The sequence below is a fragment of the Macaca fascicularis genome, chromosome 15 (assembly GCF_037993035.2).
Source record: "Macaca fascicularis isolate 582-1 chromosome 15, T2T-MFA8v1.1".
NCBI classification, from domain to species: domain Eukaryota; kingdom Metazoa; phylum Chordata; class Mammalia; order Primates; family Cercopithecidae; genus Macaca; species Macaca fascicularis.
This window is the reverse complement of record NC_088389.1, coordinates 62,722,110-62,738,082: the sequence shown is the minus strand read 5'-3', so window position 1 is coordinate 62,738,082 and position 15,973 is coordinate 62,722,110. Positions and strand designations below refer to the sequence as shown.

Here is a 15,973-nt window from a genome sequence, read left to right as displayed (position 1 = left end):
TACGTTTTTTGTTTGTTTGTTTTGAGACGGAGTCTTGCTCTGTTGCCCAGGCTGGAGTGCAGTGGCGTGATCTCAGCTCACTGCAACCTCCACCTCCCGGTTCAAGCAATTCTCCTGCCTCACCCTCCCAGCTGGGATTACAGGTGTGTACGACCACACCTGGCTAATTTTTGTATTTTTGGTAGAGACAGTGTTTCACCATGTTGGTCAGGCTGGTTTTGAACTCCTGACTTCAAATGATCCACCTGCCTTAGCCTCCCAAAGTGCTGGGATTACAGGCATGAGCCACTGTGCCTGGCATAACTACATATTCTTTAGGCAGTCCCTTGATAAGTATAATACCTCTCAGCCAAGTTATTAAGTGTCAGTCAATTAGGGATTATTCTACCTGGAAATTCACTTGAAGTTATGGGTATTCTATGATGCTGAATAAGAACAAGAGGGGCCGTGAGTATAACTGGGGCTAGGATTGGCATTCTTCTGTAAATATTGAGCCTTCTAACCATACTTTACTTCTTGGTTATGAGATACTGTGCCATAAAGGATAACTAGAGTCATTTTATCCAGCTAAGATTTTGAATATTCACCTTGACCATAAAAAGTCTTGATAAAGATGTATGTTGTGTAAAACAAAATGAGGTGTTATGTGGATTTTTAAAAAAATGGAATGATAAAGTTTTCAGTGCGTTTTGAACCCCCAAAAACTGATGTAGAAAGTGGGGGAGATGCCGACCTGCAGACCAGGTCTAAGTCTTAGGTGTCCAGAAATGGAGTTCTGTGTTTGAGTTGTGCTGAATGAAATCTCTTCCATCTAGAGCATCTGCAACACTCTTTTGGTTGTTTTAATTCTTTCTGCTTTTTTCTCTACTTCCTTGTTTCCCCCTCCAAATGGATAGTTTTCTGAAGTGTGTGTGTTACATATCTTTGTGGCTCTTGCACATGGTTGCTCAGAAAAAATAAAATACTTGCTGGCATGCATATTCTCATCCTATTGTCACAAAAATAATACTTAACATGCATGAGCTTTTGTTACTTACCAGGCTCTGCTCTAAATGAGGTGGTTGCTATTATTGTCTTCCTCTTACAGATAAAGAAACAAAGGGACAGAGACCTTAAATAACTTATTCAGGGTCTTATAGCTAGTGAGTAGCAGAGCTGGGATTTGAACCCTAGCAGTCAAGCTGGGAGCCCACTCTCATAGCCACTATGAAATAAATATTGTTTCTCAGCTCTGTAGTTGCTAGTCATCTGAGAATCACAGATGCCTAAAGAAGGAAGGATCCCCATCCCAAGCATCTTTTTGTGCCTATTAATTTGGGAATATTCCCAGACATCCCATCTTTTCTGATTTACTAAGGCTACAAGTTAGTTCTCCTAATTCATTTAGGTATTACTGTGCATCGGCTTTCCCACGCATTTTAGGTGTAACCCCGGAAGGGTACTTAGTGGTCCTTGTTTACTTCATCAGCAGCGTTAGAGCATTGCAGTAATCAATTATTTTCAAGATCCATTCCAGCTCTGAGTAGCTATAAGTTCTTTGACTTCTGTTTCTTCACATTCAGTTCTTCTTGTTTCAGCCTAGCATTCTCTTCTTTTTTTTTTTTTTGAGACGGAATCTCTCTCTGTTGCCCAGGGTGGAGTGCAGTGGTGCGATATCAGCTCACTGCAACCTCCCCCTCCTGGGTTCAAGCGATTCTCCTGCCTCAGCCTCCAGAGTAGCTGGGACTACAGGCGCCTGCCACCACACCCAGCTTATTTTTGTATTTTTAGTAGAGATGGGGTTTCACTATATTGGCCAGGCTGGTCTCGAACTCCTAACCTTGTGATCCGCCTGCCTTGGCCTCCCAAAGTGCTGGGATTACAGGCATGAGCCACCTCACCCAGCCGCTTTCCTTTTTTTTGAAATTTTGAATCTTGATTCTGCACTCATGTAATAACAGCTGTCTCTGCCAGCATTGCACCTGCCAGCATTTGCACATTTCTTAAATATCCCTAAACTAAGTTGTTGATTGAAAAACTGAATAGAGGCCGGGCGCAGTGGCTCACGCCTGTGATCCCAGCACTTTGGGAGACTGAGGTGGGCGGATCATGAGATCAGGAGTTCGAGACCAGCCTGGCCAACACGGTGAAACCCCGTCTCTACTAAAAATACAAAAAAAGGCCGGGCGCGGTGGCTCAGGCCTGTAATCCCAGCACTTTGGGAGGCCAAGACGGGCGGATCATGAGGTCAGGAGATCGAGACCATCCTGGCTAACACGGTGAAACCCCGTCTCTACTAAAAAGTACAAAAAACTAGCCGGGCGAGGTGGCAGCGCCTGTAGTCCCAGCTACTCGGAAGGCTGAGGCAGGAGAATGGCTTAAACCCGGGAGGCGGAGCTTGCAACGAGCTGAGATCCAGCCACTGCACTCCAGCCTGGGTGACAGAGCGAGACTCCGTCTCAAAAAAAAAAAAAAAAAAAAAAAAAATTAGCTGGGCATAGTGGTGCACGCCTGTAATCCTAGCTACTCAGGAGGCTGAAGCAGGGGAATTGCTTGAACCTGGGAGGCGGAAGTTGCCGTGAATTGAGATCGTGCCTCTGCCTTCCAGTCTGAATGACAGAGTGAGACTCTGTCTCAGAAAAAAACAAAACAAAACAAAACAAAAAACTTGAATAGAACAGGACCACTCCCTGAGTGTTCCAAGTATTGGTTTTTAGTTTTATTCTGTTTCAGTTACACTTAACTAAGATTTTGTAGTCTTATCCACAAAGATAAGATAAGTAACTGTTATTTTACTTACCCCCCACACCTAGCTAATTTTTGTTATTGTACTTCTTTTATTAGATGAAGAAACTAAAGCACAGCAAGGTGAAATAGCTTGTGTAAGGTCACACAGCTAGTAAGAGGTAGGTCCTGGATTTGAACCTAGCCAATTTGCTTTCAGAGCCTTTCTTAGGATCCAGGGCCAGAGAGACTGAATACCTTACCTTGTTAATACCTTACTGAAATGGAACTACATTATATTCATGGTGATCCTAATTTATTGACTTAACTCTAACCTTTGCTATATTTTTTACCTGTCTGGACCTTAATCCTCTGTGCTGTTTATTTGTCTTCATTTGTTGTTACTGCAAGTTCACATTCATATGGCAGCCATGAAATTCATACTATTATCAATATATTGTTTCATCAATAAAAGGTGAATGTACCAACATACAAACTTCAGTGTTTTCTACTTTTATTTATTTGAATGCACTAGTGGATCCTAGATTAATCCTTTGAGGGAGAGAGCTTACCTTAAAATAATACAAAAGTATATCCTAATAGTATATGTGAGATTCAAGTTCTGATATTTTTGAAAAATTAAATATCTTTGCAGTGGAATGAATATGGTAGAAAATGTCTAATTCTTGTTCAGTGGAAATTTGGCCTTCCTAATTAATAGTATTTACTGATACTTGTCTATTCTTTGTTTCTCCTACCCTGAATTTCATTTTTTAGTTTTTCATGTATTTGCAAGTTGAAAATTGATTCAAATTAGGACTTTTATGCATTATTGTAGAATTTAATTTCACACATTATAGATTTTGAAATTTATTGTAATCTTGGCTCAGAACTATTGTTCCGAGTCGCAGTGTAATACAGTCTGCTGGTTGAATCTAATTAAGGTGTCGTATCACTTGCATGCAGTATGTATCTTTGCCTAGAATGTTCTAAAATTCCTCACTTGGGAATAACACTTTCCTCAGTTCTTGGTTTGATTGAAAAACCCAGCAATATTTGACGCACCGTATGTAACTCTTGTTTAAAAGGCAGACTTCGTTTATCTTTTGCATTTGTTGACTCTTTTAACCAAAATGCTCAACTGCAATTTCCAGCATGATTACTAATGGCTTGAATATTAATCTTATTAATGTCACCTATATTCATTTGTCGTCACTGCATTCAAAGACAAGCACGATTGTACTCCAGCTGTGGTATACAAATATTAGGGAAGTATAAATAACTTAGCAATTGAAAATTGAGTAGCTTGAAAATAAAATTGCTGCCTAACAATTATAATTTATAATTTTAAAGAGCAAGTTGTCTCTTTATGAAATTGTATTTTTACAATTACAGAGTTGACTATAGCATTATGATTATGTATTGGAGAGATGGCCTGCCTCTTTTAGAACAGTGTGAAAAGCAAACAATTTCAAGCCACTGGAATTCCCAGGATTATTTTGCTTTGTCCATAGATCTTTTCTCCCCCTCTTCACTTGGATTCTTCCACTGTTATCTGTTTCTTGCTCTTATTTGCAAGGTAATTGTCCCTTAAATAAACAAACAAAAATTCTTTAAAGAATAGCAGAAACAAGGGTCCTATCTCTGACCCTTTTTTGCTCTGTAACAGTGTTTCTCAACATTAACACCGTTGGCGTTGGAACCACATAATTCGTTGTTGTAGGGGACTGTCATGCATTATAGGATGGTTAGCAGCCTCCATGACCTTTATCCACTAATTGCTAGGGGTAATATCCACGTAGTGACAATTTAGAATGTTTCCGTACACTACCAGATGTCCCCTTGTAGGACAAATCATCCCCAGTGCCCTACAATATTGAACAAGTACTTAATCTCCCTGGCTGAGACTTGGTTTCTCCATTTGTATAATGTGGTTAATAGTCCCTACCTCTACTATACAGGGTAAAATATATGTACAAGTGTTCTGTGCATTTTAAAGCATGGTGTACAAATAAGAGATTGGGTTAAGCCTGGCAGCAGAGCTTGTTTCTGAACTCTATTTTGGCCAGTATTTCAGCACAGAGAATGAAGTTGAGAATGTCAGGACATGGTAATGAGTCAGAAGCCTTATGACCCACTTGTGAGTGATACTCTACAGAGGTGTTCTGCCCAAATAGGGGAAGTGGATGGGTACATTTCAGGAGGTGATGTGAACAGGGCTTGACTAGACGATGTGTACCTTACCAGACAATCCTGAGATTCTGAGATAGCTGCAGTGGGGCAGTGCTCCATTGGGAAGGCCTATGACATTCCTCAGAATGCCTTTAGCCTTTCTTGCTGCACCGAGTATTTAACACTTTTGGATACATGGGTTTTGGCCAATGTGCCCATCTCTGGCCCTCAGAAAAGGAATACTACTTTTTTGAGTATTCCTATCTCCTCCTATTTATTTCAGATTCAACACATATTTATTGTCTCTTACGTGCAAGGCAGTATGCCAAGTGCTTTCACATACATTGTCTTGGCTTATAATCCTGTAAGTGGCATTAGTTGTATTACAGATAGTAATAATGGTAGTAATAGTATCATCAGCAGCAGTCAAAGCTAACATTTATCAAGTTCTTACTGTGTTCATGGCACTGTGCTAAGTGCTTTATGTATACTAAATCATTGAATCCTAGCAAAAATTCTATGCAGTAGGTATTGTTGTTATACTTCTTTTTTTTTTTTTTTTTTTTTGAGTCTTGCTCTCTTGCCCAGGCTGGAGTGCAGTGGCGCGATCTCGGCTCACTGTAACCTCCGCCTCCCGAGTTCAAGTGATTCTTCTGCCTTAGCCTCCCAAGTAGCTGGGACTACAGGCATGCACCACCATACCCAGCTAATTTTTGTTGTTATACTTTTTTTTTTTTTAGATGAAGAAACTAAAGCACGGCAAGGTTAAATAGCTTATATAAGGTCACACAGCTAGTAAGAGGTAGATCCTGGATTTGAACCTAGGCATTTGTCTTCAGAGCCTTTCTTAGGAAATGGGGCCAGAGAGACGGAATACTCTTACAAGCCCATGGAGCCAGTAAGAGGTGGAACTGGGATTCAAATATAATATATGACTCCAATCCATTGCTGTTCCAATGTGCCAAACACCACACTTCTCATTCACTTGTTTTTTTCTGCTGCTTTCTGGATAGGATTGCTTCCATGGTGCCAGCTTATAGCTGGGGAATCTATTAAAAGATACTTGAAGAATTCAAAATAGGTTGATTAAAAGGGGTGATAAAAAGGCAAAGAGGAATTTGGAATCAGTGTGGTAGAGTTCTCTTTAGTACTTTGGTCTGAGTATTTATTTTTACATTTGGTTTCTGTGGAGTACTCCTTTTAGTTAAGAGTACTTTTCAGAATTTAAAGGCATAATGTCTCTTATTACGATAGCTTCAGAATTTAAAGGCATAATGTCTTTTGATTATGATAGATCTGGTTATGGGTCTGTTATTTGTGTGTTGGAGCAGACCACAAAGGGCTGAAACCTGGAATCAGACTTGTCCTTGAGATGAGCAGATGTTGGTGTCAGGGAGGTGATGTGAAGCAGCTAAACCCTCATAGATAGTGTATGAGCTTCCTAGAGTTGTTGTAACAAAGTACTGGAGAGTGATGCGTTAAAACAACAGAAATGGATTCTTGCGCAGTTGGAGGGATACTGTTCAACCCAGTACAGATAGTGTCCAGAGAGTAAGCAGCAAACAGCTTTGCAAATAGCAGAGGGGAGACCACCCAGAGTACAGGGAGTGAAGCTGGCAGAGGACACTCTAGGAGCAGGCTGTGATCAGAGATTCAGACAGCTCATGGCCATTTGATCAGCACATAGGAAGCTCTTTGTTCCAAGCTGATCTCCACTCTCTATGGGACCCTGGCAAGAGCAAGCTGAAATATTTGAGGCCGGGCAAATAAGCAGTTTGCCAAGGAAGAGAACAAGGCAAGTCCTCAGGATTGGGATCACGAAAAGCCTGGGTCTCAGGAATAAAGTAAAGCTCAGATATGAAAGTGGGGCCAAGTAGGTCAGGGCTAGTCATGCAGCAACTGTGACTCACTACTGCTGACTCCCAGAGAGCCGGCTAGAGCATCTAAAACCCCTCCTTCCCAGGGATAGGCATGGAGCCCAGGCAGCAGTGAGCCTTCAGGTTGGGGTCTAGTTGGCTGTAGATGAAGCATGGTGGGGAGAAATGAATTCAAGGCTTCATTGCTGTAGTTCAAAAACAAACTTTGAGCAGGGCACAGTGGCTCATGCCTGTAATCTCAGCACTTTGGGAGGCTGAGGCGGGTGGATCACCTGAGGTCAGCAGTTTGAGACCAGCCTGGCCAACATGGTGAGACCCTGTCTCTACTTAAAATGCAAAAATTAGCCAGGCATGATGGTGCACACCTGTAATCCTAGCTACTCAGTAGGCTGAGGCAGAAGAATGGCTTGAACCCGGAAGGCAGAAGTTGCAGTGAGCGAAGATTGTACCATGAGACTCCATCTCAAAAAAAAAAAAAAATTATGAAGAATAACATTCATCACAGAATTGTTTATGATATAATTAGGAACTGGTCTATGACAAACTCCAGAGGGTCTCCAAAATGAATGAAAGACAAAATGCACTGAATAAGGATTCTAGGTTAGAAATGTAAGTGCAAGTGTGGTAGGCCAGGTCTCACTAATGCGGGCCTCTATTACAACTGTCTCAGCACTGACTGAGCAGCTAGGTTATACATTAAAAGCTGATTGAGCCAGTGCCCTTATACCAAGGCTGGAGTGTAACAAAGAGCCCACCAAGAGTTTTGCCTACGTTTTTCCAGGGCCTTGAAGCATAGCAAGATAACGAAGGAATTCTTATCAGGACCCTTTTAGGATTAAACAAATTATATTGGGGGTCTGAAGAAATTCCCCAGGCCTGCACAAAAAATTTCATTGGAGTCTAAAGGAACTCCCCAAACCTTTATGACTTAGCAGGATACAAGATAAGGGTAATCACCCCAGCACCTAGACCCATTTAGATTAAGTAAACTTACTGAGGCTCCAGAAGGTCTTCGGGACTCAGACCTTAGTTATAGCTTAAAATAAGTTAATCACTTATGTTTTTAGATAAATACACACTTACATGTAGACATATAGCTTAGAAGATATATAAGCTCTGGAAAACTTGGTAATTTTGAGTTGGTCTGGCGATAATTTCCAGGCCTTTTCCCTGTGGCTGGTTACAGAGAAAAATTCTTCCTCCGCAGTTCATCTACATCTTGTTATTGGGCCACAAGAAATAGCAGCCCAAGAGGCTGGGCGAGGTGGCTTACGGCTGTAATCCCAGCATTTTGGGAGGCTGAGGCGGGCGGATCACCTGAGGTCAGGAGTTTGAGATCAGCCTGACCAACATGGCGAAACCCCATCTCTACTAAAAATACAAAAAATTAACCAGGTGTGGTGGCAGGCACCTGTAATCCCAGCTACTCTGGAGGCTGAGACAGGAGAATTGCTTGAACCCAGGAGGCGAAGGCTGATCGCGCCATTGCACTCCAGCCTGGGCAACAAGAGTGAAACTCCATCTCCAGAAAAAAAAAAAAAAAAAAGAAAAGAAAAGAAGTAGCAGCCCGACCCTCAGTTTAGTCTGGGAACACAAGGGAGACAAGGACAATCACAAGCACGCGCGCACACACACACACACACACGCCAACTGTAAATGAATGCGGCTAGAAGGATGGAGGCAGGTAGGTGAGGAAGCCATTGACTTGTACTGGCATTGGGGTTCTCTGTTCTTATGAACTGTGTAGGATATAATTCTTACAGAATCAGTCCACCTTAAAGGTGAAGGAGAAAATAGACAGGTATGGATCACTCAGAGTCCTAAGATGTTAAGGCAGGCTGGCTTTTGATTATGTTAAAGAAATAATCAAAGTCCCGAAGCATTGTCAAACAATGAATCTAAAAAGAAAGGGTCAAAAATCAACCTCTCTGATGAGAGTAGACACACTGACCCATGAGTGTTTCCTAGGAAGAACAGTAGCTTTCATTTTACAAATGCCTTTTAATATTATTACATTTTTATTCCCTTTATCTAAAGCACTCAATATTACCCAGAGAGCCCTTTTTTTTTTTTTTTTTTTTTTTGAGACAAGAGTTGCGCTCTTGTTGCCCAGGCTGGAGTGCAATGGCGTGATCTCGGCTCACTGCAACCTCCGCCTCCCAGCTTCAAGCAATTCTCCTACCTCAGCCTCCTGAGTAGCTAGGAATTATAGGTGCCTGCCACCACACCTGGCTAATTTTGTATTTTTAGCAGAGACGGGGTTTCTCCGTGTTAGTCAGGCTGGTCTCAAACTCCTGACCTCAGGTGATCCACCCGCCTTGGCCTCCCAAAGTGTTGGGATTACAGGCGTGAGCCACAGCGCCCAGCCTGAGAGCTCATTCTTATTTATACCTTGCCAGGGCACCTTAACACTTGCCAGAGACAGAAACTAACAAAGTTTTTTTGTTTGTTTTGTTTTTGAGATGGAGTTTCACTCTTGTTGCCCAGGCTGGAATGCAATGGTGCAATCTCTGCTCACTGCAACCTCCACCTCCTGGGTTCAAGTGATTCTTCTGCCTCAGCCTCCCAAATAGGTGGGATTACAGACATGGGCCACCATGCCTGGCTAATTTTTTGTGTTTAGTAGAGACAAGGTTTCACTGTGTTGGTTGGGCTTGTCTCAAACTCCTGACTTTGGCTTTCCAAAGTGCTGGCATTACAGACATGAGCCACTGTGCCTGGCTCAGAGTTTGTTTTTGAATTATAGCAATGAAACTTTGAATTTATTTTTCCCTACCAAGCCTCATGTACGGCCAACTGGACCCCAACCTGAAGGCTCACTGCTGCCTGGGCTCCATGCCTATCCCTGGGAAGGGGGGGTTTTAGATGCTCTAGCCGGCTCTCTGGAAGTCAGCAGTAGTCTGACAGTTGCCTGTGACCTTTGGAAAAGGCTTTTTCTCAATTTGTTGTTAACTTTGTTAATGATTTTTTTTTTTTTTTGAGACGGTGTCTCGCTCTATTGGCAGGCTGGAGTGCAGTGGTATGATCTCGGCTTGCTGCAACCTCCACCTCCCGGATTCAAGCAATTCTTCTGCCTCAGCCTCCCGAGTAGCTGGGACTACAGGTGTTTGCCACCATGCCCGGCTAATTTTTGTATTTTTAGTAGAGACAGGGTTTCACCATATTGACCAGGATGGTCTTGATCTCTTGACCACCTCTTGATCCACCCACCTCGTCCTCCCAAAGTGCTGGGATTACAGGCATGAGCCACCATGCCCGACCAATGATGTTTTGTTATACAGAAATATCAAATGTTAATTTTGTCATATATTATTCTTTATAGTGGTTGGCTTTGCTGTCATGTCTAGAAAGATTATAAAAATAATCACTCATGCTTTCTTTAAGTACTCTTATGGTTTTGTTTTGTATTTCCCTTTTTTGTTTGAGACAGAGTCTTGTTCTGTCGCCCAGGGTAGAGTGCTGCAGTGGCGCAATCTCAGCTCACTGCAACCTCTGCCTCCTGGGTTCGAGCAATTCTCTTGCCTCAGCCTCCCGAGTAGGTGGGACTACAGGTGCCTGCCACCACGCCCAGCTAATTTTTGTATTTTTAGTAGAGACGAGGTTTCCCTATGTTAGCCAGGATGGTCTGGAACTCCTGACCTCGTGATCCACCTGCCTTAGCCTCCCAAAGTGCTGGGATTATAGTTGTGAGCCACCGTGCCCAGCCTGGTTTTGTATTTTCATTTAATCTGGGTGGAATTAATTTTGGTATGTTCTGTGAGTTACAGTTCAATCAATTTTTCTCAAATAACTTGTTTTCTTAGCATCATTAAACAATGTGATTTCTGCCGTGAGAAACTGTAGTATTGCTTCCTCTGAATTGGGAAAGAGGATGTGTGTGGCAGGTTTATAAGAGATATTCTATCATGTGTTAGTATTTAGCCAAGTCCCTGATCTTATCTTTGATGACTTGCTGGCCATAATTTCTGAGTATACTAGGTTGTATACATTTGCCTTCTTAGTCTCTTTTAGTCCTAAAAGAGGTATTTAACTTAGAAAGTGGCTTTCACTAGTTTTCCTCAAAGATTGTAAATTCTGTTTTGTGGATGACCTGTTTTTAACCATAGCCTATGTCCTGTCACCAAATATGCTTTTCTGCTGCTTCATTTTGTCAACTGATAATTGGTCTGAGATTATAGACTAATACTTGTTTCAGCAGTACAAAAATGGACTACAGTGTTTACTTGCTGTCCCTTTAATACTACAGATTCCAAAGCTGTATTACATTTATGTTTTCTGTGGTTACGTTCTTTGTGCTCTAGCCCTTCTCTGATATGTGGGTAATTTAGAGGCAATGATAGTATTTAATATGCTCGATTTTGTTCTTTGATTTTTTTATTTTATTTTATTTTATTTTTTGAGATGGAGTCTCGCTCTGTCACCCAGGTTGGAGTGCAGAGGCGCGATCTTGGCTCACTGCATCCTCCGCCTCCCGGGTTCAAGTGATTCTCCTGCCTCAGCCTCCTGAGTAGCTGGGATTACAGGCGCTTGCCACCACAATTGGCTAATTTTTGTATTTTTAGTGGAGACGGGGTTTCACCACGTTGGCCAGGCTGGTCTTGAACTCCTAACTTCAGGTGATCTGCCTGCCTTGACCTCCCAAAGTGCTGGGATTGCAGGTGTGAGCCACCACTCCCAGCCAAGAAATTGATTTTTTTTAGTTAATAATGTTTACCAAGTATTGTAGTTGGGAGAAGTCTTCAAGCTTAAAAGTAAACCTCCAGCATGTTATTACCTAAGGAATTTGTGTCAAGGCTGATTGAACCTGAACCTCTTAAATGTTTTGTTTTTTGTAGAGAGGAAAATATGATGTTCCCAAGTGGCTCTCTCCCAGTAGCATTCTGCTTCTTCAACAAATGCTGCAGGTAAACTTTATTTTTAAATAATAGAAGTCTATTGTAATTGTTTGGTTCAACTTTTAAGATATCTGTGGTGCTACATCATTTCCTATTAGCTTGAAAAAAATCCCACTCATATCTACCTTGAAAATATCCTCTATTAGATCCTTTCTTAATTATGTTGTAAACCTAATTTGTTTTAGACACCTACCATATGTCGTAGCTGGTGTGGTTTTTTTTTTTTTTTTTTGAGACGGAGTCTCGCTCTGTCACCCAGGCTGGAGTGCAGTGGCCGGATCTCAGCTTACTGCAAGCTCCGCCTCCCAGGTTCACGCCATTCTCCTGCCTCAGCCTCCCGAGTAGCTGGGACTACAGGCGCCCGCCACCTCGCCCGGCTAGTTTTTTGTATATTTTTAGTAGAGACGGGGTTTCACCATGTTAGCCAGGATGGTCTCGATCTCCTGACCTCGTGATCCGCCCGTCTCAGCCTCCCAAAGTGCTGGGATTACAGGCTTGAGCCACCGCGCCCGGCTGGTTTTTCTAACTTTTTTTTTGAGCACTGTCTGTTTTCTCTAACTAGCTCTTGTTCCACTCTCTTTTAATCCCAAAGTATTAATTGATTGATTGATGGAGATAGAGTGTCACTCCTTAGAAGACCCCCAGGCTGGAGTGCAGTGGCACGATCTTGGCTCACTGCAACCTTTGCCTTCTGGGTTCAAGCTATTCTTCTGCTTCTGCCTTCCAAGTAGGTGGGATTATAGGCGTGAACTACCTTGCCTAGCTAATCTTTGTATTTTTAGTAGAGACGGAGTTTTGCCATGTTGGCCAGGCTGGTCTCGAACTCCTGACCTCAAGGTATCTGCCTGCTTCAGCCTGCCAAAATGCTGGGATTACAGGCATGAGCCACCATACCTGGCCCCAACTGTTTTTTTTGTTTTTTGTTTTTTTGAGACGGAGTCTCCCTCTGTTGCCCAGGCTGGAGTGCAGTGGCGTGATTTTGGCTCACTGCAAACTTTGCCTCCCAGCTTCAAGTAATTTTCCTGCCTCAGTCTCCTGAGTAGCTAGTACTACAGGCGTGTGCCACCATGCCTGGCTAGTTTTTGTATTTTTAGTAGAGACAGGTTTCGCCACGTTAGTCAGGCTGGTCTCGAACTTCTGACCTCACGTATTCTGCCTGCCTCGGACTCTCAAAATTCAAAGTGCTGGGATTGCAGGTATGAGCCACTGGCTTTTTGTTGTTGTTGTTGTTTGTTTGTTTTTGATACAGAGTTTTGCTTTGTTGCTCAGGCTGGAGTGCAATGGTGTGATCTCAGCTCACCGCAACCTCCGCTTCCTGGGTTCCCAGGTTCAAGCGGTTCTTGTACCTCAGCCTCCCAAGTAGCTGGGATTACAGGCATGTGCCACCATGCCTGGCCAGTTTTTGTACTTTTAGTAGAGATGGGGTTTCACCATGTTGTCCAGGCTGGTCTTGAACTCCTGACCTCAGGTGATCCACCCGCTTTGGCCTCCCAAAGTACTGGGATTACAGGTGTGAGCCACTATGCCCAGCCTGGCCTCTTGAAAAAAAAAAAAAAAAAAATTTATAGACAGGGTTTTACTCTGTCACCCAGGCTGGAGTCCAGTGGTATGATCTTGGCTCACTACAGCCTCGACCCCCAGGTTCAAGTGATCCTTCTACTTCAGCCTCCCGAGCAGCTGAGACCACTGGTACACACCATCACACCTGACTAATTTTTTGTGTTCTTTCTTTAGTTTTCTTTTTTTTGGTTGTTTTTAAATTTTATTTATCATTTCATTCCTTATAATTACTTTCAGCAAACCATATATTTTTTGTAGAGATGGGGTTTCGCTCTGTTGCCCAGGCTGGTTTTTAACTCCTGAGCTCAAGCGATCTGCCTGCCTCGATCTCCGAAAGTGCTGGGATTACAGGTATGAGCCACGGCGTCCCGCCTGTTCCCAACTCTTGCACATTAAGTATGTTAGTAGATAATATATGCTTGAATATTAATTAATGTTTATTTAATTAATTAAAGATAATAAATGCTTGAATGAGTTGATGTGCTATTGAATGGGCCCTGTTACCTAGTGCAGTGGTTCTCAAACTTCAGCAGATATCAGAATTACCCCAGGCTTGTTAAAATACAGATTGCTGAACTCCAGCCCCAGAGTGTGTAATTCAGTAGATTTGGGGCAGGACTGAAATTTTGCATTTCTAACAAGCTCCCAGAAGATGCTGATGCTGCAGGTCTTGGGGCCACACTTTGAGAACCACAGTTTTAGTGGAATGAGCCTCTGAGGGTGAAAGATAGGAGTGCTGAAGCCTAGGTAAGCACTCTACCAGTTAATCAATGTATCACCTAGTCTGATCTATAAAATGGGGGTTCTGAGCCTGGCCTCACTGCTATGTAGTAGTATGAGGACAAAGTGAGATTGATAGGAAACACTTTGAAAATCTGAGTATCTTATTAGTGCAATTTTTTTTTCATTATGTATTCAGAATATCTTCTGTTTTTTCCATCTATTAAGTCATCTCCATCTTTTATTCAAAATTTACCTCAGACTCACTCACCTTGATTAAGTAGGGCCAGACCACCAAATCTCCTTAATGAGATTGAAAATGACTTACTCTTTCTTCTAGACTCCAAAAAAACCTTAAATCTTTGTTGATTAATTTTTCTCTCCTTACATTTGAAAATTACAAATGGAAAAGTGTGCTTTTTCAACTTGTTCTGTGTGATTGTAAGCTCATTGGAGGTAGAGATTGCCTGTTTAGTATGAATGCCCTGCATTGTGGCTGCTTGAATGTTAAATTGGTGAATATTTCCCGTGAATAGGTTTTCCAGCAAAAGACTATTACATCATACAATAGATTGACTGAACTTCATGAATAATGTCCATACCAATGAAGTTCATGTTTGTTAAACATTTATCTTCTAAGCCTGTGTTGTTTGCTATAGTTTTCTTGCCTCTGTTGCCTTTTTAAAAGAATTTATTCCAAGGCCATTTTAAGGTCTTTGACAGCATTTTTGTGATGATAAAGTTTACATCTGTTCTGGTGCATGTTTAGTTCTCAGGAGGAAAGGTGTTCTATGTTCTGTATTTGAAATGTTAATCTCTAACTACTTTTTAATGGCCACTAGGTGGACCCAAAGAAACGGATTTCTATGAAAAATCTATTGAACCATCCCTGGATCATGCAAGATTACAACTATCCTGTTGAGTGGCAAAGCAAGAATCCTGTAAGTAAAATGAAATCCCGTAGAATTTTTTTTTTTTTTAACTTTGTGTGGTTTTTGGGTGAATTCAGAGCCTACAATGATGTGGTCTAAATATACAAGAAAATATATTTTGTAGACTTACTAATCAGATTGGTGTTTAGGAGACTTGACACCTAATAGACAGTGGTTCCTTGACCCCATCTGCAAATGAGAATTACCTGGGACCTTAAAAAGAAATGCCTGCTCCCCATCCGAGAACACTTAACGGGAGTTTTTAAAAGCTCCCTGGTGTTTCTCATGTGCAGTCAGTCACGGTGCTCTGGGAATCTTGGGCAAGTTACTTAACTTTGCAGAGCCTATTTATTCATCTGTAAAAAGTAGGTTAAACCACTTCTACTTCCCAGAGAAGTTATGAGGGTACAGTAGTTCTCAAACTTTTTAGTTTGAGGACCCCTTTATACTCTTAATATTTATTTATTCGTTAAAAAATAACATAACTATTACATATTAACACAAATATTTTTATGAAGAATAACCATTTATAAAATACATTTAGCAAAAAGAATGACATTGTTTTACAACTTTGCAAATTTCTTTAAAGTCTAGCTTAATAGAAGACACCTGTATACCCACGTGCTTCTGTGTTCAGTCTGTTTTGATAGGTTTTGATTGAAGCCAAGGAATAAAATGCAGCCTCACACAGATATGTACTAGGAAAAGGAAGAAAAATTTTAATAGCCTTTCAGACAGTTTCTGATATCCCATTAAAACTTGAAAAGTGGTAGTTTCTTAAAGGGTAATTGCATGTGGAATCTGAAGCCATATCAATGACATTTTGTACTCCATAAAATCCATTGTTCTGTCCATTGGATCTTTTCCCCACATAACGTGATGCATTGGTTATTTGGAAAACACTGGTTCGCTGAGTTATGCAAATCTTCCAAACGTTAACAGATTTCATTATACAACATTAAATCACATTCCTTAAAATCACTACTGATCTCAGTAGAAAAGTCTTTTAACTATTGGAAAGCACTGAAGATCATGGTGGCAAATAAAAGTTTTCTAAATTCTAATTTTTGCTTAAAAGTTCAAATTCTGTCATTGACAACAAATGTGTCATTTT

The 15,973-nt window shown here is 41.5% G+C and overlaps 1 protein-coding gene across 9 annotated transcripts in view; it reads left to right on the top strand.

Moving 5' to 3' along the window:
• The window catches only part of MELK (maternal embryonic leucine zipper kinase), a 106,543-nt gene that overhangs the window by 44,260 nt on the left and 46,310 nt on the right, over positions 1-15,973 (top strand). For all 9 annotated transcript variants that reach the window (XR_012424565.1, XM_074017067.1, XM_005581288.4 and 6 more), the window contains 2 exons: positions 11,588-11,656; positions 14,770-14,868. Coding sequence is in view for 8 of the 9 variants with exons in the window: in XM_074017067.1 (XP_073873168.1) it covers positions 11,588-11,656; positions 14,770-14,868 (168 nt within the window). In the remaining variant the exon portion in view is untranslated. The remainder of the gene's footprint in view (positions 1-11,587; positions 11,657-14,769; positions 14,869-15,973) is intronic.